At 39.2% G+C, this 21,834-nt stretch overlaps 1 protein-coding gene across 2 annotated transcripts in view; it reads right to left on the bottom strand.

Annotated features, from left to right (window-relative positions):
• Positions 1–21,509, bottom strand: part of gpc6a (glypican 6a) — a 128,938-nt gene extending 107,429 nt beyond the window's left edge. For both annotated transcript variants that reach the window (XM_071489129.1, XM_071489128.1), the window contains exon 1: positions 20,498–21,509. In XM_071489129.1, coding sequence (XP_071345230.1) covers positions 20,498–20,657 — 160 coding nt within the window. In that variant the 5' untranslated portion in view covers positions 20,658–21,509. The remainder of the gene's footprint in view (positions 1–20,497) is intronic.
• Positions 21,510–21,834: the final 325 nt, after the last annotated feature.

The following is a 21,834-nucleotide window of genomic DNA, read 5'->3' on the forward strand; positions in this document are numbered from 1 at the left end:
ATTTGCCTTCTGAGCAATGCTACTTCATCAGGGCAGCCTGGAGGCTACAGTGACTCAGTATGAGAAAGATGGTCCAACAGGGCCAGGGCTAGCTGGTTAGCATGATAACTTCCGTAGAACAAAACAAGAGGGTTGCTTTCCCCCACTGGAGACAGCTCTTGGAGAGTAAAGGATATTGAAGTAAGGTGAAGTTTGATGCTGAATTTGTAACACTGAATGGTAAGTAAGCAGCTTTTAATGCAAATGTTGGCTATGTAGCAATAGCAAAATTAAAAATAGCTCCTTTAACTATCTATAACCTTAACTTAAACAGAAGTGTTTAATTTGTGGAGCCGAAGGGATCAGTCAGGGAACATTTAGGTTAAAACTGCCCTATCACTCCAGACAGGGCACTCCACTATACATGTTGTTTGTATTAAAAATCAAATCATTATAAAAATACCTACATTTTGATTTATAAGTGCCTGAGTGCAATAACAATATACTGGTAAAAAATGGTTTGTTGGTAAAAGCTAGGGCAGTAAAGGACTGTCCTATTGATATAATAATTTGTAGTTGACTACTTCTAAAATTACATTAAATAGCCTTTAATTTAAGTTATAAATATTGGATTTTTGAAACTGAAAGTTCAGACTTTCAAACCTCTGTGTTTGAATTTTAGGTCTATATCCAACTAAATGTTATGGTATATTGAGTTAGAGCATTAGATAAATTAACTAAGCATTTATGATTCAATAAGACAGACTATAGGGCTGAGCATATTCTTTTTTTTTTTCATAGTGTTACACAAGAGAATGTCAGGAAAAATTGTGAGTCCATAATGGAGAATATAAAGTTCAGAAAAGTACTGAAGGGAACTTCTCTAAAATGCTCTGCTTCACAGAGAAAAAAATGTCCCAAGGAAAAAAACACGCATTATTATGTATTGTAAAGTAGTAGGGGTCCCGATGACTGAATGGCATGCTGGCATTCTGACCAAACTTGGGCCAAAATGCCGAAATGGTCTGCCACTGCTATTATAGAGAGAACCGAAGCGGAAGCAACAAATAACAAGAACAACAGGGAGACATTTAGAAGAAATACGAGTTTTCAAGAACTCACAGTGGCTCAATTCAAAGTACATTCACTTTGAAATCTTTAAGTAAAGTAGATAGTGGACAGTTGGACACATGGTCATGCAACCTTAATTTGTGCTTACTCGGTAACTGTTCTGCTTGGTCATCCGCTACATAGCTGCCAGCAGGTGGGTCTGTATATTCTGTTGTTGTGTTACAAGGTGTGGGACCTCAACAGCTGAAGAGCACTGAATCGAACTCCGATTGGTCTCAGTCACTTTGCCAACTCATGATAAGGCTTCAAAGGAAAAGCTGAGGATAAGCTTTCAAAGCTGAGGTTTAGAAGGTCCTAAGGCCTCCACTTCAACATGGTAAGCCAAGTTAACTGAAGATTTAATGCAATAATCAAAATAAAGGGCGTAAATTCATCTCCCTTGGCACAATTTGCCATTGTCACAGTTTAAGCAATTCTTTGAAAGTTGAGAACTTTCCTATGAAGTCATTTCACACTGGTTTATTTGAATGAAATACATTAAATACAATACATTAACCTATATAATGTATTTATGGTTTCATTCAGCAAAATAACAGCCATCATCAGGTCATGAATGAAATAGCACAGGAGCTGGGGAGACGAGTATGGATTGCACTGCAGAACATTAAAATGTCTGATAGAAAACACCAATGACAGTGGACAGAATGCCTTTCCAAAAAAAAAATCTAAATGTTAATGAACTTATCATAGTGCCGAAAAGTTTCACAAATATATATAAAACACTAAAGTCAAAGGAAGATGTCCAAGAACCTTATAGGTTATAATCTACAAAACTTAAACTACAAAACTGAAAATTAAACTAAACTGAGATTCTGGAGAAAATCGGAAAGTAAAAGCAACAAGCCTTTGCTCGGTGAAAGCCATTTTTCTGCTTTGAAGTTTCGATCGCATTCTGAGTGGCATGCTGACAAAGCACCAACCAAGAACCGATATGAACTAACCAATCTGCCTACACAGAGCTGAAGCTGAGCTGACACCGCACATATCTCTTGCTCTGTCGCTACTAAGTTTCCTGGCTAGAATTCCACTTTTAAGGTACCATGTGTTTCCAGTTAGATTCCAGAAGAAATTATAAACTTTGATTATTTCTATCATAATTTAGCAAATATTCACTGCTGGTTGGACAGAAGGGGTACGTTAATGTCATCTCTTCCCAAAGCTGCTGTCCTAAAACAACTCTGCTTCCACTGACAGTATAAATCTGTTCAGCTGCATTGTACCACTCCAGTAATGGTGATGGCGCTTGAGAGTGCAACACTCACCAGCTGCTGGATTCTTCTATAGATATGCACCTTAAGATATAAGGAAAGAGAGTTCCTTATATCTTATAAATCAATATGATCAAAAAAATGCCAAAGTTTAATTTCCAGTCTAATAACAGCACCATGGCTCACGTCAAGCACTGATTTAAAGGGCCCATGCAGTAGTAAGACTACTGAATAATTTTCTACTTGGGTGATTTAAAATGCTAGAGTGAGAGGCTTTTTTTCAATTTTATGCCCATAACTATAAACATATGTTGCAGGGAAATGTGAAAGCTCCAGAATATTGGAGGGATGCTGTGGGAAAAGAGTCGGTTCTATGCCCATTGAGGGTCTTATGCCAGACAGTGTGATTAACTCCCAAAAGGATTCATTAGTCTACCTGGCCAAAGGGCAAACTGCATATGGGCTACGCCATCTGGTACATCCCTTGACCACTCTTGCCAGCATTTATAAAGTGAGGACATTCTTGCCAGAGCGCCATGCCAAACGAGTCAAAAGATCACGAAGTCAAGAGAGAAAAATGTATTATTCACCCATGCTAAAAATTCATAAAAAAAGGTGTAGTGATGCAGTAAATTAAATTAATTTCTACAGAGTGCGGCAGCATCTATTGTACTCTGAGTTTTATTCCACCTTTGTTCCCCTGAATACAGAATATTTAGAGCCTAAAAGAGCATAGTGTGTACACTAGGTATTATGTAAGTAACCTACATTTTGATTGAAATCAAGATTTGTTTTTATCCAGTTCCAGGATATCATAGACTGCTGCCTGTTACTGGGGGTTTCAGACCACAGCAGAGAGCCAACTCAATAACAGGGAAGCACCATCTTGAATGAATCACATTTATTATCACATTGATCTACCACCAGATTCCAGCTCCAGTCTCATTCAGAGCTGCCTCTGGAATATTGCCTGCTCTCTGCTCTTACAGTCCGGCTGCCACCGAGCACCAGTGCGAACAGAGACTCATTGCCTTAAAATGAGGGCAGAGGCCTGTAGGAACAGGTCCAAGCTCTTGACATTTCAATTCAACAGCTGAGTTTACTTGGGCTAGGTCTCCTAAGATACCCATAATTCAATTGGCTTTCAACTTAGGTTCCCAGTTTTTAGCACTCCTTCTGTTCAAAATCCATCACTTCCTATGCCATGCAGATTCACATACCTAGGTAAACAACTATTGACAAATATGTCTTACATCTTGAAAAGCTACATTACTAGTATTTCTAAATGTATGATTTTGATTATTTAGTTAGTTAAATATAAGTAGATTCCCAATTATTATTTATTTACATGGATAAAAATAAATAAATAAATACATACATACATACATACATACATAAATTTCACATACCTGAATTTCACATAACTGAATTTCATGATTGATCAAACCTTTTTATGGTAGCTAATATCATATTATCTCTGGGTGTTGTAATATTATTAAGTAAATATATAATTAGGTACCTTGATTTGTCAACAAACGTGCCTGTCTGGTTATTTGAATAATTAACAGTCTGTGAATTGATTTTTAAGAAAATGTATAAATGTGTGTAATTTGGGATTTAAAATTACATTTAAAGAAGATTTTAATAATATCCTCCACTACTAATTTCATGTGAATAAATGGCATTTGGTAAACTTTTTTTTCATGCCATCCACAGCTGTGTTTTTCTTCCATTCTCTTCACTAACTAAAGGAAGAAATTTCATGATGCCTGGAAGATAATATTTGTATCGTAGGTTCATGTCAGGTTGCTCTGAAAGATGAATATACCCAGATACATGCCACATAAATGCAAATTTACACTTACCACATTGTTAGGCCGAATATTATCAATTTCCTTCCACTTATCAACACACTCAGCATTTACAGTGCACGTAAAGTCCTGTGTATTCGCTGTATTCATTCACTGTTGATAATGTCTTGAAAATGCAGGTAAAAGTTGCTTTGGGGTTTTTTTATAGATTGCGGTGGTGTTGTGTATTGAAGAACAGCACTCTTTGTGAGCTAAAGGTCATTTAAACCATTAAAAAAGCTGAGTTCAATCAGTTAGCACTTCAATGGCAATCTATGGCAATAAAGCCCAGACTACGGAAAACTGGATTTATTGGGCAAAGTCAAGAATTTCGCTGAATGACTGTCCCTGACAGTGCTGGTCTTTGTCTTTTTCCCTTTTCTCTTGTGTCTCTACTTTCTTTGGACTAAATGGTTCAGCCAAGTTCAGCACACTGTAGAGTAAAAGCTAAAAGGCTGGCTGAGCCTCAGCTCCATGTGAAAGGTTGACACATCTATCTGTGAGATCTATTGACTCAGGTACAGCTTAGGCCCCTCACACATCTGGGCAATGACTGTCCTTTCTTTATTTGGGCTGCAGCATATTTAAAGGGCCCTTTATTCAGTTGACGTGACTTAGATTAGAGGGCAAAAGGAAGATCAATCACACTCACAGATAGAATTAAAGCTTGTTGAATGATGGGAGAGTATGAATATTCTGTTATATGCAAGCGAAAAGCTTTGAGCCAAATAAGGTAAAAGCAGCAGGTTCTGTCGTCATCTTAATAATCCAGACGATACGTTCTGTTGAAAGGTCACTTTATCAAATCAGCAAATGATGGACTCCTGCAGTGAAAGGTGTTCTGAATGTAACGGGACATCTTCTGCCTGTAAACAACCTTTCCCCTCCTTACTACACACTACATCATATCTTTTTATCCATTCTACTCACAAAATGTTAGTCCAAATGAAAAATGCTGACCATCACAAAGTGCTGTTCAACCTCACAAAAATGATAACACATTTACAACAGCGCTCACTTACAAATGACTATGGGTAATTAAATGTATGTGTTTGATGAAAGTGTGGCACTTGCAGAAACTAGATTTTATCTTAGTCAACATTTATCTTAGTATTTCTTTTGACATGTGGCTTTCTAGCAAACAGACATTTTTGGGCTAAAATATAAACTGAAACGCAGTAAGACCACTGCCATGAAAGTTATAATCACTTAGAAAACTTTTACCAAGATGATGTGAGCAAGCTTTGAAAACCCAAAACAGTGAAGTGAAAGTGTTACCAGGTTTCCAGATTAAACTGACTCATCTGTGAATTTATTAGAGTTGAAACGATTTGTTTATTAATTGACATAAAATTAATCGGCAACTGGTTTGATAATCAATTACCTCTTCCAATCATTTCTCTAGGAAAAATGTTGAACATTTGGAGGCTCTCAAATGTGAGGATTTCACTGTTTTTTTCATATCTTTTCACAAAGGGAATATCTTTTATATTTTAATCAATATATACTGGTATATTTTGCCCAATTAATGAAAATAATTGGTTGTTGCAGACCTAGTATTCATCACTTTAATCTTGACATAAAAAAGACATAAAAAAAAAAGTGGTTGTATTCTGAATGGAAACCACGATCAGTGTACAGTGTAACACTGTCAAAACCATAAAGATACTGCCTTCTATAGCCTATTAAACCTGAAACGATGATTAGTGATAATTACTTGTTATGATGAAATAACACATGAAATAATGAACGATTAAGAGTTTTTACAAGCAAGTTTGCACATGCTTTCTAAGGTGTTATTACTTGTCAAGAGAAATCCACGAACTGGAAGTAAACCCAATTACTGTGTTAAATCACATCTGTCTGCATGTTGAAGTGGGAAAAATGCATCAAGCTCGATTGATCTCACTGCTGCTCTGCCATCTGGATCTCCTCTCCATCACCCAAATCACCCACTTTCAACTATTTCCACTGGGGCTTGAGACCCAAATTGAATATGTCCAAACAAGATGACACAGATAATTCCCACAATCGCTCCAACCATATGTTACCACACTTGAAGACTGCTAAAAGATTTTCTAACTTTCAAATAACTTCCAGACTTGGAAAACTGCATGACAGTAATGGATAGATAAATATGGGGTTCACAGTGTGGCATGAAGCACCAAGGTAAGGCTTAATACCCTGCATTAAATCAGACATTTCTTCAAGTTTAGAATTTTTATGGCACACTTGCCAATCTGATATCAACTCTGGTCTCCTTTTAGCCTGATGAACAGCCTGCGTGCTTGAAACATGACAGCAGTGTAGGTGGAGGTTAATAAACACACTTTGCATGTATATAAGGATGATGTGCTGACTGTTTTGTTCACAATTATCAACTCTGGCTTTCATCAAAACTGACAGCATGGCAGATACATAATAAGAAGATGGATTCTTTTAAGTGTTAATCACATTTACATAATGTTCAGTATGTCTTTAATCAAAGCGGTATTTTTACTGTGTGCCTACATACAAGATCATTACAGATGGTACACAATGCGGGTGCTCTTGTTTGGGCTGAAATCCCATGGGGCAAATATAGTTGTTTTTCCACCTTTTTTTCCTCTATTTTTCTCCAAACGTCTTTTACTGAATTTCCCCAAAGATGATAGGTGCTGGAGGCATTCCATTTTGCACAATGACAGAATTTCACCAGCCGGGTCCTGTGCTGAAAAAATCAGGTGGGCTAAATGAGAAACTATTACTGAGCTGAAAATATGAAAAGGCAATATCTCAAATTATAGGCAATGGGCATGAACCTTAGACCATGTTTCAAAGATGTGTGGAAAGAAAGGCTAATATCAAATCATGGGAATACCACGCTATTGACACACACAATGAATAAAAAGTATGTCTTTCAACCCTACTGAAGCGTCTTCATAAAAAGGATACATATCTAAATAAATAGTATTTTCCAACCAAATAAATAATTGTAGGCTAGGGGCATGGAAAGTCTGCCTTTTTCACATCAAAATAAATGTAATTTCTACATGCCCGGGTTATTACAGTAACTCCAATATGACATGAAAGTGAGATTCGCCGTTAAGCGTTGTCTGTTGACAGTACTGTTAATATAGACCAAGTCTATATGAATGAACAAAGAATGCATCCTCAATACACAGTGTTTATCAAAAAGCCCATTTGAGTGAATATCATGTTTTCCATTAATTATAGTCAGGAAGCTTCAAATATGCTTTGAAATCTGATCAGCACAAGACCTGCTACTCTCACTCCCTGCGATGCACAGTTTGGAACATTCATGTTGAGCTTTTTATAAACCAGTTTTTCTCCCATCTGACATCTCAGTTCTGCACCTTGACTAATTTTAACTTCTTATGCATTAATGCTTTAATGAGCATTTCTGCAGTTCCTTGACTATGCACCTGGTGACTGAAACCAATATGCGTGGTAACCTGCCAGGTTGGAGACTCTTGTGGTAAATGTCAAAGGTAAGTCATCGTACAAGTCGAGCACTTCAGTGGCGCTTATGGCCCCTGGCTTCAGTCATGCATGCAGTCTATTAAAGCAGAGCTACAATATACTGTATAGCTTCATGCCTCTGTTATCGGTAATGCCCATGACCAATTTTCCAAACAGAATTTGCACCAGAGTCTGGGATGAGCTCTGCATGAGGAAATAAGAACATAATAGCATATGAATTTCCAAATCATTACACACACCCTCGTTAGGGGCTTCTGAATCATAGGAACGCCTGGCTGGTTCCTGTTTTTACCCTCTTCAAACCCTTATACTGAAAAAGTTCATAAATATAACAGATCGTGGGCATCACAGTTATATCAAATTGTCAAATTCAGGGAAGAAAAAAATCTATATTTTGTGAATATCCAAACAGCTCAACTAAAGCATGTATTCTATGTAAGAGTTCAATTTATGATTATTTCACAATACTACGAATCCTGTAGTTACTTCTGATTTATTCAACCAAACATGCTTTTCCTCCATTAAAGCTTCATTTATCCACGAAGTAAATGCAGCATTAGAAACATGAAATGAAAATAATGATTTTATAATAACTGTGCAGCACCTGCCTTTTGAGAAACTGTGCTGGCAGAAAAAGAACACACAAATCTTTTTGATAGATTGCTTTTTCAAGTTCCATATGTACTGGGTCTGCACTACACTGCTTCAAACAAAACAGCCACAGCCTTTCACTCTGACAACAGCTATCACCTTATCCCACCCTCTTAGCGCTCAGTACAGTATTCCCAGACTTACTGCCAGCCATATACCTGGAAGCATGTACAGCCATAGAGAGCATTACAAATATGCTCAGGTGCGTGGTTTATCCTTAAGCTAAGGAAACCATCTCCAAATCATTTCCAATTTTTGGTACTGTCATGACACAACACACATGTGTAAGAGGGGTTTTCATTAGCTTGTGGAAAAATATTACATAATCAACATAGTTATTACAGCAAGAAAAGCAAAACACTTGATGATTCATTCAGCTTTATGTAGGCTGGAACGTAACGTTTTTGAATGATCATGAAGTGTAAACTCTCTCTCAGTACTAGGGCTGCCCCCTAATAGTTGGCCAAATCTTAGTCGATCGGTCGGTTGGTTGTAGTGCAAAAAAAAAGGAAAAAAAAAAAAGAATTCAAACTCCACAGGAACTGGCCACACTCAGTCTCTCAGTCACTCACAGACAGACACCGTTTACATGGCTGAAAAGCTGCAATAACGTTTGTATTTTCCTAACACATGTCAGAAGTAGGACTCCAACTGTAGAAACAAAGTGTTCCAAGAGACTTAAGGGTAACCCCTTAAAGGGCCACTTGCAAACTCTGTAAGCACTCACCCACCAAAAATTTGTCGATATCAAACATGTATTTGAAACATGTAAGTAGCCAATTGCGTAGCTACTTAGCGTGGCCGCTAACGTTCTCCTTGCTGGTTGTTCCGACACATTCAGAATCATTACTGCTTTTGCCAGTGCCATTAACGGTGAGCTCACTTCATGCACACACTTGTAAAACTTATATTTTAAAGGCTCATTATTACAATTTTCTATTTCTCTGTAATGTAGCATAGTGTCAATAATCTTACCTTTAACATTCTTTCTCAGCCCTGGCCTCAAACCAGTTTCTGATGCCTCGCAAAAGAAATATTTACATAATTTAATTAATATCATAAATAATAATTAATATCATAAATGTGCGACGAATAGTCAACAAATGGCTTGAACTAATGACTAGTTGACCAGGAAAATCTTTGGCCGGGGCCGGACTACTCAATACCATCACATCCTGTTACTGCAGTCTTGTGGCCACTGGAAACCACTTAAGCTCTGCCTGCATTACAGGTTGTGATCATGTGTCCAGCTCCCAAAAATGCCCGCAACAAGGAACCCAGTTTCTGTCATGTTAACTATGCACACATGTTCTTGATCAAACTAATTCTTGATGAAGATTAATCAATAACATCCCTGAAATGAACAATTCAAAAATGCAGCTCGAACATCTTCATGATGTTTGGTAAACTATTAGTCAATTTTGTCTCAGGTTTTCAGCACAGTTTATCACACTCGATCAATATTAGAGGCTAGATGGGAAGCAGTAGAGACATACGGTGAGGTTAAAGCCTTGCACTCCTGCTCTGGATTCATCATGCTAACTGGTGCATGACTCCGTCCTAAACACAACAGCTGGTGGTCTGAAGAGCCTGAGGTAGAGCCCCAGGGTGTGAGATGACCAGCCCACTCATTTACTGGCAGCTTACACTGGGGACAGGAAACAGCAGGGTTCTGGGAGCAGGAGATGAGGCTGGCTTCTTTTCAGATTCAAGCGCCCTCCAGGAGCCAAAGAACAAGGATGCGCCAAGAAGCATTACAATGACAGATGTTTCATTTGACACGTGAAGAAATTCAAGTGTCTAAAAGCTGTAAACACTGGACATAGACTTGTTAACCCATATATCCCCATAAGTCTTTCCAAAATGCTTGCACCTCCTTTCTTACAGGCCTTGAATTAATGAAACTGAAACTATGAAGGCTGGAGGTATTCTTTCTCAAGCCTCATCAACATTCAAGACTTCAAACTGGTTCTCTCCTGACATTAGAGTTATATGAGCTTGTCACATTTGTCATGATGGTAAGACTCCCCGGAGTGTGGGCCCATTCAAATCAGTGGTGTGAGCCTAGTGAGCCTAGATATCTTTTACTGCAAGACTGCTCTACTCTCTCATCAGCCACGATAGGTGATTTAAATGAAATGTTGGTTCACCCCCGCTGTACTTCTTTAGTTCCAGATGACTTCTGATGTCGTTCGGTGGCACTTTGCAAGTCATACATCCAACATGCTTCATTAGAAACTGGTTTTATCAAAAAATACAATAGGTGAAGCCATCGTACATGCAAAGTACACCCAGTTATGCAGAACTATTACAAGCCACTCTTAGTTTTTTTTTTAAGTAAACTGAACTTTTAGTGTAACAGTAATCTAAAATGCAAAATCTCATTTGCCTTTTTCAGAAATCAACCATCACACACGATTAACATCAATATAATTTTGGCTCTCACACATCACTGAGTGAAAGAAAGACTGTGCCTAAGCCAGAGTAAAAAGGTAATGAGGGGACACGGGGTGAAGGAACATAGGGCAGACCTCTGACACATGCAGGAGTGTCATTATATCCCTCAAGGCATTTCACTGCAAAACCTATTATTTAATGTTATAATTAAAGCCCTGAAATGTGACCTGGGGTTAAGATCAGCCCTCTACATTTTTACATCAACATAAAAATAAAAACGATCTCCAATTAGTCTCTCCACCTCAAAGCCGCCTCAAACGAGATCACACTAAACTGGGTCATGAACTCATGTAATCAGGATAAATTTCCTAATTTATAACTGGAACAACATGCTTTCTCTTCATGTTATGTCCTCATAAACTACCACGTCACTTTGACAATACCATTTACACCAAATCTGTAGGAGTCCTGCAAGGAAGGCAGTGTGGTTTTCCTATTCTCTCGTTACTTGGTGAGCCCTCATCATCTGTTCACTTGAGAGATGCAGTCATGCAGCTGGTACTTTGTTGTGAAGCCCTGCTGCAGTGCTGCAGACATGAAATGGCTGCACCTGAATACATCAGTGGTTCACATATTCCACAGTTTAAGTAAATGTTGAAATATGCTGCCACTGAATATTAGGGTGAAACTTGCAAATGTTACAGTGAACTGAAATGAATGTGACTTATAGCTCATTTAGTAGACGTATGCTCAACACACAAGTTTACACAGGCAGCTCACTGTCTACACAAACGCTCCACTTTTTTCTTTATCACTGAATCTCCTGAAGCTCCACTGAACCCCATTAAAGATAGCACAAAATCTCTCAATCTAGTAACTGAGTATGTTACAATCACACTGTAATCCAATTAAGGTCAAGATGGTTAGGCTGTAAACTGTTCAGAAGTTGTGTAAATAATTATCCCATTCTCATTTCCCTTTTACAGTGCACATAATACATAATTAATAGCAGCTTTAGACCCTCTTCAGGTATTCAGACAATACATTCAAATCTAGCTCAAGCCTTCAGCACCCGCATTATGTAACTACAGTTCCATGAATGCCGGATGACCTGGAGGTACAGCAGTAACCACATTTCCATCATCTCTGGCAGTCAAGAACAATGAAACAAAAGCCGCCACTCAGCCATACGTTGATTTCACTTTGTACGTGCGAGGCTGCCCAGATTGCAATGAACGTGACATTGCCTTGTACAAGGGAACGTCACAGATTTTCTTTGGTCTGTAGGACACAGTTAATTGATTTTTCTCTGGAAAAAAGAATGGTTGGGTCAATGAAACTTTAGACTGGGAGCAGAATGAATTGTGAGTATAATTAAGTGACTAATTTACTTACTCCTTATTATATAGTGTTAAAGTCCACTAGTCCAGTGACTTCCTTCCTGCTGTATATTGTTTTTAACAGAAAATCCCATGAAAATAACCCCAACCAAAAATGAATCGATGCCACTAAACAATATTGTCCATGTAGTCAAAGCTTTAGCTCGCTCCTCTGTGCCATAGAGCTCCATTATTGTTCAAAAACCTTTAAAAAGGTATCAGTGCACTGGGCAGCAAATCCACCACTGAAAACAGAGCCCAACAAATACAGTATTTACTTGTGTTTAGTTTGTTTGCAAAAAATAACAGTGCCCAGCTGTTTCTCGGAAATGGCTTGATGTTTTTAAAATGAAAGTATGTATTCATGACCTGTTTTCAAAATGTTTTCAGGAGGGATGAATTCTTCCTGTGGTTGAGAGCTGCGGACATGCTGAGGAATTCAGAAAATATTGAGAAGGACTAATGCATAGTTGGTTTTGATCTTTATCTGGGATTTGTTGACAATTGTAAAATTATACAGTATCACGGACTTTATTCTTTAGTGTTTTTTTTGAAGACATGTTTACATGACCTTACATAAAAGTTTGCCTTGTTTTTCAATCCTTGCCTTTTTAAAAAAAATTCCAATTGCTTCAGTGGTTCAGTGATAAAAGCATCACTATATTTAGAGTTTTGAATGATGTTCACAGGCCTTAAAGATAGTCATTGATGTACGGCCGTGGCTTTGTTTGTACTAAGAGATGTCTGCATGTTGGAGCACCTGCACTATTGATTTTGATGCATCAAAAGCCCCCTGCGGTTTCACTACAGTGAAACCATCACGGAGGCCTTTCAGGGGTAGAAACACAACAACAGTGTCATCATCAAGTCTGTAACGCCAATTTCACTATTGTTGTCTGCATTTGTTGACAGCATCTGATGTTTCCATGACAATTTTGGCACATCATGTTTATCTGTGCTTAATGCTTGTTTACTTCCAAGTCTCTGAGGGGGAAACTTATTTAGCAAATTACCTCAGCCATGTGTACTCGTCTGTCTGAAAAACAAAAATAAAAAGTCCCCAGTGTGAAATGTATTTGCATCCTTGACATCTCGATATGATATACCCATGTGGGTTTTTCCTCCACTGTGTGGCCCTGTTCTCTCTGAGCCTTATCATTGGTGTCAAGCTTGGGACTTCTATTCCTAGACTACCCTCCAGAGGCAAATAGGCACTGTGGGAAAAAAGAAAGACCATAAACACAACAGAGGGCATTGGTTCTCTAACATACATAATGAATAATAGTAGGAAAACCACAAACACATGCTTGGCTAGAGGATGAAATCAGAAGAAGTGATTAGTGTTGTCTGTGTGGTAAACAGTGGGCTTTATATGGCTTCAGGTTTATCCTACGGGTCTCCCCTACATTCAGAGGATAGCTGCCTTATAATTGTTAATACTCACCCACTATTCCCCCATGTCAACAATTATGTGACAATGTGACCCCCCATCTCCCTCAACAACATTCCTGCACCTCACAGAGAACTACTGGGGGGGGGGGGGGGGGGGGGATCTATTTGTCTTTATGCCTCTTTCTTCTTGCTTTCTGGAAACAAGCATAAAGGGCAGCAGGTAGCAAGACATGTGTGCAACACAGTGAGTCAGATCACTAATCCCTCAAGTTCAGGTGGATTACATCCTGCCTGACTCCCTCGTCCAATTCCAGAGCTCCTCTCTCACCTCTCATAGGTATGATTTCAACACATGGTTAGTCAAGGATGCTCTCCATCCTGATATGCTCTCTTATACTCAGTAAATTTGTTTATTTTCCTGCTTATTTCACTGGGATCTCTCTTTCCTCTCCATGCTAATCCCTAAACATATAAGCACATCCATCCTTTAACTTCTTGCTGTTATTTTTCTAGTTCCATCTCGAGGCTTGAGAGGGTAGAGATCCTTAATCCCCCCTCCATTGCTGATTTAGGCCAGCAGTTGATTGAAAACTGGAAAAAGTGCTATAGCAGTCTCCTACGCTAGCCAGAGGCTTTTCACACTACTCAGAAAACACCATACATGGTGGTGAGGAGGGCTTCCAGGAAGCTTGCAGACCATATGCATTTCAGGCATGAATGCCTGCTGAGGGCTGACACATTTTTCAGGTCAGGACAACTGTCAGACATTCTCATTCACCAAATCTGACAAAAGGTGGAAAATTATCGCCGGAAGATTGACAGTCAAACTCATTTGGATGTTCCGTGCATACAATCTGTCCCTGCAAATGAAAAACAAAACGCTTTTGTCAGTTTCTACCACAATAGAGATGTGAAGGAAAAGAAAGACTTGGAAAGTGAGGCTAAACTGTTACAAACACACATACAGACATGCATACACACAAATACACACACACAGTCTAATCTCCCTCACATCTCATTAACCGTTCTCTCTGAAGATGTATACAAGCTGGCAAGAGACTTATTTCCAATTTGGCAGCGCCAAGAGCATCTTAATGGGCTTTGGAAAAAATGCCCCGCAGAATTTTTATATGGATATTTCCTTGGCTCGGCCTTTTAGAGTGGTATTCCCACACTTTCACTAAAGGTCTCATGTCATTCCATTATTTCGTGATTAGGCATCTGGCTGTAAACACACCTAAGATTACCTCCAGATTGATTTTGCATGGCTGTCCAACATGATAAGTAAATAAAAAATAGATGAGTGTAACAAACAGACTGGTGATTGAATACTTTTGAGGCAATGTGCAGAAATGTGACACCAGAAGATCAATCATTACTTGAACGTCTGAATGAATCTCTCATTACTTGAATGTGCAGATCAGAGGTGTAGTGCTAGCTGTTTAAGTACCGGAGTTCACCTATGACATGCATGCAAACATGCATGCTCAAAGTTAAGTTGCAGCTCGTTTCAGAGGTTATGTGACCACTGTTCCTACAGTGGCAGGTTTACTTCCATCAGTCGACTACGATCACATGATCAAATGTTAGACTGACTTTATGAAGAGTTTCATCATGTTAAGCATATGACGCAACAGTCAGCCAAACATCCACTTGAGTAATATTAGACGATACCATGAATGTAGGTAGGTTGTAATCAGCTTGGCGATAAAGAGCATAGAAGAATAAGAACTAGTAGTTTGTGCTTTGAATGATTTCATTTGCTTACTCGTGCCAAATGAAGCCACATTGGAAAAATTTATTCAGAGGAAAAGTTGCAGTGCAGACAGAGGTCAAGTGATGCTAATAGGGCTATGAAAACGTAGCTAACCTCAGAAGAGCGAATGATGGATGACAGGATGTTTTCTGCCTTTTCATCTTTACTAATTAACAATTGCATTCACCGTGCAGGTCAGAGGCTACCAACAAGAATGTTTTCTTGTGTGTTACTCAATGCATGATCAGCAGTTGGAAATCGATCAATGTGCCTCAAAATGACAACTTTGACCATTTCATTTGTTTTTATTAGCTCTCTTGCATGACATACGCTTTAGTAATGGCTGGATATTCAAGTGCTTAAAAGCCTGCATGGGTAGGTAGATAGATATACTGTAGTATCAGTCAAAAGTTTGAATGGTAGAGTGTGTCCAAACTGGTACAGGATTTTGTTAAATCGTGGTAAAGTTTGGTAAATCTTAGGCAGCCTCATAAGAATCTCACATTTAGATGTTAATAAGTGTTGTAGGCCTGACTTTATTTTTAGAGCTACAGTCTTGTACTGTATGTGTCAAAAATGCTTGAATATAATAACAATAATAACTGTGCTGTAAACTAAAGGTTCGCAAGGGTCCTGACAATCATTTATGTAGAAACAGCAAAGATCTCTGATATCTGGGTCGTGTTTAAGGGAACTGGGGAACTGCACACATCCCACAACCTGCAAACTGCAAAGTACAGATCCCAGCGATAAACAGAGCAAGTTGTAGCATCAGGAATTCACATGAGGAAAAATGATGCGGTACTGTATAAGAGCTAATAAGTGTTCTGTTAAGAGAAATCAAATAATATTGTTTAAAGTTGCTACAGATGAACCCCAAAGGTAATTGTTATGCTTGAGAAAGGAAATATAAGACACGGGCAGTGCATTAATAGGAACTGCTGCACATCAAGTGATTTTGTTTCAAAGCCGTGGCAAAGAGCTGAGTCCACCCATGAGAATCCCAACTGCTCTGTGTTAGTGGATGTTGATATTAACAGCAAAGCCTCAGAGCAAGAGCTCCATGGCAGGGCCTGACTGAAGCATTCAGGAGCAGTTGTGTTTATGAACAAAGGGCTGACAATCAAGCAGCATTGTGTGCGTGACACTATAGCTAACGTCTGACACACGCACACAGGGGTGATCCTCACAGGCAAGCTGTATTGTTGGCTGACTGCCGCATAAAACACACCAGGCAGGCGATGGTACATTGACAACACCGACACGAAAGCAGAGGAATCACAAGCTCAAAGTGGGGGAGTTTAATGAAGCTGTTCACCAGCTACTTTTGGACATTTTTCAGATTCACCCCACATACAGCAGTGTATTTGAACACAACCTCTCTATCTTATCCACCTGCTCTTTGCAAAGAATCCTGGCACTCTTCCAAGAGGCCTCTCACTGTATGAAAACTAGTCTAAAGCAGTGAGATTTTTCTTACTGCGTCCACCTCCCACCACAAGCAGATTGTAAGCAAGCTGAGGTGCTTAGGTGAAAAGAGAAAGTAGCACTCTTTGATTTATGAAGTGGATAGTGTGCTTGACCTCTACCCAAGTCCCCTCACCCTGCCAATGGTCTTATGTCTCCATTAGTGCCAAACAGTTGTTTCAATCTGAGAATAAAACTATGTATGATGATAATTTGCCAAGCACAGCAGTGAGCGTGACATAAGTGTTATACCGCTGAGCATGCATTACATCTCTCTGTGGTGAAGCCACACATGTAAATCTGTCTCTCACGTAGTGCAAGACCATACACCAAATGTCTCTGCTTTCTACTGATGTAACATTTGTAATCTTGAGGAGTTACTGCTCGCTCAACCACTCTGTCACTGGGGGAAAAAAAAAAACAATGGGTAGTCATACATGTAATTTTGAATAGTGAGCACAGAGAAAATATCTTCCCACAACAACTTCGCAGATTTAGACGGAATTCTAGGAAAAGCCACGAAGAAAAGACCTGGCCTTCTGGTGTAATCCTTGAAACATCAATATGGGGTTTCCACTTCGATGGTTTACCGGGTTCTTTATGTTCTGGATAAGTTTCATGACTGTGGAGCCCATGAGACCCATTCAGACATTTCTATGATATTTCAGTAATGGATGGCCTGCAGAATTTAGATAGCAGCTGTGAAAGTGTGCCCATTCAGAAGGGTCTGATTAAAAAAAAAAATGCAAAGAAAGAAACTATTTAGAATTCCACCAACAAACACACACAATGAAAAGGTGTATTTTGTTTATCTTTAATAAATATTTAAAACTTGATGTTTAATTCAAGTCAAAAAAGGGATTCCATAATTAGCCTATTATAATGTATGTAATGTAATGTAATGTATTATAATATGCAAAAACTAATATCTATATAAACATATCAGTGTTTCTCACCTGCTAAAGTAGCTCGGCTTGTCAGTGGCAGAGAGTTGTCAAAAACAATTAGCTTATGCAAATGGGAGTTAACAACCTGAGGTAGCCATCTCTGCAAATGTATTAAACCTGTGTGTTTTGTATACAGAGGCATAGCAGTAGCATGACACAGCAAATGATGGAGGGATGAACGCTAACGCTGCTCATGCAGCTTACCACACGTTTGTATTAGCATAGCTAATTAGGCATAATTGAGAGCTTTCTACCACCATCTCCTGAAGCCTATATCTAACCTCTGTTGTGTTTAAGCAAAGGTTATTTGAAGACAACAAGATCCAATTACACATAGTGTATGGGCTGTACATGAATTGTAATTAGGATTTGATCACAGCCCCAAAAACATCTTGATCATTACTAATGTGGCCGACGGATCGGTCTTTGACTCTAACTTGCTGAAGTTCGAAAAAGATGAGGAATGTTTCATGAGGTAAAATAATAAACACTGAAAACTCTTCAAAATCAAATAAAAGTATGTCCAAGTATGTCCAAATCATTTGTAAAACATTATCTGACACCATCTGAATTCTTGTAAAGCGAACCTTTCCAGTACTCCAGGGAGGTGGAAGCCAACAAAAACTCTGTGGTCGGATACTGGACAACTGCATGATTTTCACTCCAAAAAGACATGTCCAACAGCTGCAAGTCCAACATTCTGTCTCGCAATGCATTAAAATACTCACATAGCACTGAATAAGTAATCCAGATATAAACCAGATGTCATAAATTGTGAAATAAGCCATGTTCATGTTTCAGAACTAAATATTTTGTGCACATGTCAGACTGAATCAGCCGACTCAACATCACAATCCTTTCCACACAAGAATTCCTACAATATAAAAAAAAAAAAATATATATATATATATATATATATATATATATATATATATATATATATATAAAGCTGAATCAATCACAAAGCATCGCTTTGCAACACTGAAGACAAAAAGCAAAGGGGGGCAACAACAGAAGCCACCATGTCCATCCAGCTCTCTGTTCACTGTCATATCAGAGAGAAATGCTAAAATAAAAATAATAAAGCCGCAGCACTGGATTACTGCTTTTAAAAGCGTATCATGTAAGTGTTTCAGAAAAAAAGACGAATTATTCTTACACAGTGTCTGCTGTTTTATTTGAGTAGTGTGTTGAAGACGTCTCCTTTTGAACTGTTGATAAGTTGAATGTGTTGACACTGGAGCAGAATCAGTACAGACACAAAGCTTTTCTTTTTGCTTTTTCAGATTTCTTCAGCTCCTTATGCAGACTGTACTTTCTGGATTTTCTGAACATATACGGTTGCCATAATTTGTCATGATTTGAGATATCTAAATGGTCAGCGGTGACACTTACAATAACATTTTGATTATTTTAGGGTCCTAATTAGATGAAATTGGTATGAGATGTATTGTCACAGAAACGCTCACACACCAACACTGACAGAGACTTACACACACACTCGTTCAATTGGTAACACAACTATCCAATTCCAATCAAGCCAAAACCATGTTAAAACCAAACAAGACGGCTCTATGATCATTACTGCCTGACACTGCCAATTACCAATACAGTATCTCTATGTTGTCTGGAAGAGGCAATAGAGGGATTAACTTCAGGTCTCTCTGCCTCCCGTCTTCCCTCTCATGAAGCAGACTATGTTTACTGACTAATCTCCTTCCCTGCTTTGACCACAAATGTGATTACCACCACACAAGAGATAATAAAACCCCATATCTCTGCTGTACCAAAGAGCATGAATTAAAACCTAAGCCGTAGCCTTGAGGAATATCGAAAAGAGGGGGGGGGAAAGAAACAGAGCAAAAGGAGTATTTCGTGCTGAGTGCATACAGCCCCCTACTGGTAAACAGTGTTCACTATTTATCCAGATACAACACAACAAGCTCCATGATCTTCTGTTGAATGTGAGCAACAGGTATGCAGCCGGTTTCAGAACCTCTCCTCTGGTGCCACTGTTCTTTCACTGTCTCTATTCAAGAAGCCCCATTTATAAGTAATCTCAGATTGGGGTGACTGCCATTAAATTACACACTGAGGTGTCACAGATGATTCTGGGGCTGTTAGTTCTGGGGTTTAATGGGCTAACTATTTATCAATTTATATTACCTGTGGGTGAAGCAGCCTGCCCTTTTTGAGAAGAGGCACACTTTTCTATTCAGGGTAGAAAAAGGGGGCATAAACAGATGAAAGGTAACAAGTGGGTATTTCCCATTTTTAGCATGGATAAGGTTTATGAGATGTTACCAATACCAATCTGGCCTCTAAACTGTAAAATCTAAAATGTTTGAAACAAATAATTTAACTATATGTGGATGAAGCTGTGTGTTTTTGTTTTTTTTTTTTTACTGTTGCTTTCTCACAGGTGTAGCCTGGCTATTAAATATGGTGCTTGGTGTACTTAATGGGAGATAATGAATGAAAGGTGGCTTGCTGTGATTTATCATTAAGCAATATGGAAATGCAGGGGATCATAATGACCAACAAGCAAAAAAAAAAAAAAATCATATGTAGTTCCATGTCTTTGATTATATCAAAAAAAAAATAAATACTTAAAACAAGCCCAACAAACATAGGGACTGCATGTGGCAGTAAATTCACCCCAATGCTTGGACAAAGTGTGTCTCACGAAACGGGACAGTTGCACAGGGCGAATTAGATGCCCAGGTTCAGGTTAGTGTGTGGCGATCATAGTCAAATTGTTGAATTTGAGGGGGGGGACGGGGGGGACGGGGGGGGGGGGACGTGACAAGTGGTGAAATGGGCGAAGGGCAGTGATGATTAGTCAGTTTTCGCCTACCTGATATTTCCTGATGAGGCACATCGACGAGGCTGAATCCGTTAGCGTTATAAGCCTGTCTAACCTCGCTACAGCTCCGCGCTTTGCTTTCACCAGCAGATGACAGGGACAGCAACGACAGAGTACATAAGGCGACTTGCAGTCTCCACATCGCATACATCAGTGAAATCCTTGATAACGTCTCACGGAGGAAATAACAAGCTCCTAAAGAAATCCAGAGGGGCTCCTTGAACAAAATGTCAGATGTTGATTAAAACAAAACCAAAAAAGAAAAAAAAGAAGATAAAGATCACTCCTCACTTTAGACACTGGTGCGTCCACCTCATCGCAGAAGCTTCGCTCGTCTTCCCACCTCAAAATGGAAAGAAAAAAAAAAAAAAAGAACTCGGTGAGTCCGATTGCTCCCGCCTTGAACAAATGCTACCTGGTGCTCTCTGTGCCAACAACTTCTCCCGCAGGCACGCAAGCCTTGCGTTTCTGTCAGTGTGAGGACAGCGAAATGCAACGGAGACACACGCTGCACGGCGAGCAGAACGCACAAGGGCAGGGCAAAACATGGAGTGGAGTGGCTGCGACTTCAGCAGCTCGCATCCAGTGGGCGCGCACTGTCCTCCGCCTCTGTGCATCCTTGGTAATGCGCACCAGAGGCACATTAGAGTGCAGGCAAGTGTCGGGGGCGCAGGGACCTGGAAGTCGTGTCGGCGGAGGAGAACTACACATGGACCAAACACATAAGGGTTTTTTTTGTTTGTTTTTTTTTTCCCTGGATTTTAGTTCACTCACAGGACCCCTGCTTGACCGTCAGTGTCTGTTGATGATAACAACCCATGGGAGTAATATGATAATGGCTGTCAAACGACCCAGGGCAGGACAAACAGTACATTTATTTTGCAGCTGTCAACATTCCTCACTCTGAGGCTTTTTGGCACAAACACACAGATGGTTTAAAACTGAAAGTTATCCTGTGCCGTACAGTACTCATATGTGCTATTTTACCCTTTAACTTGACTTCACCCCCCCCCCCCCCCCCCCCCCCCAGATAATAACTCAGAGTGTGTTATTATTTAAATGCATTTCTTCTAACAGCTGAGGAAACTTTGTTTGAGGAAGATGGAAAAGTTCTCTTGTTATAATGAAGAAAATCGAACATGAAAAGTATCTTGTTATAATGTGAAAGATTAAAAGTAGACTGCATCTCATAATATCCAGTATAAACACTCCTGCAGTGTGTTTTTGTGGTTTAGGGAGCTACAGCTGGCTTGTTAAAATCAGCCTTAAAAAGACACTCTAAAAGTGCAATTGGACAAGCATGAAAATTTAAGGGAAATGATCATCAA

The sequence above is a fragment of the Trachinotus anak genome, unplaced genomic scaffold (genome assembly GCF_046630095.1).
Source record: "Trachinotus anak isolate AG129_WGS33_773 ecotype Australia unplaced genomic scaffold, CSIRO_AGI_Tana_v1 ptg000011l, whole genome shotgun sequence".
Lineage (NCBI taxonomy): Eukaryota > Metazoa > Chordata > Actinopteri > Carangiformes > Carangidae > Trachinotus > Trachinotus anak.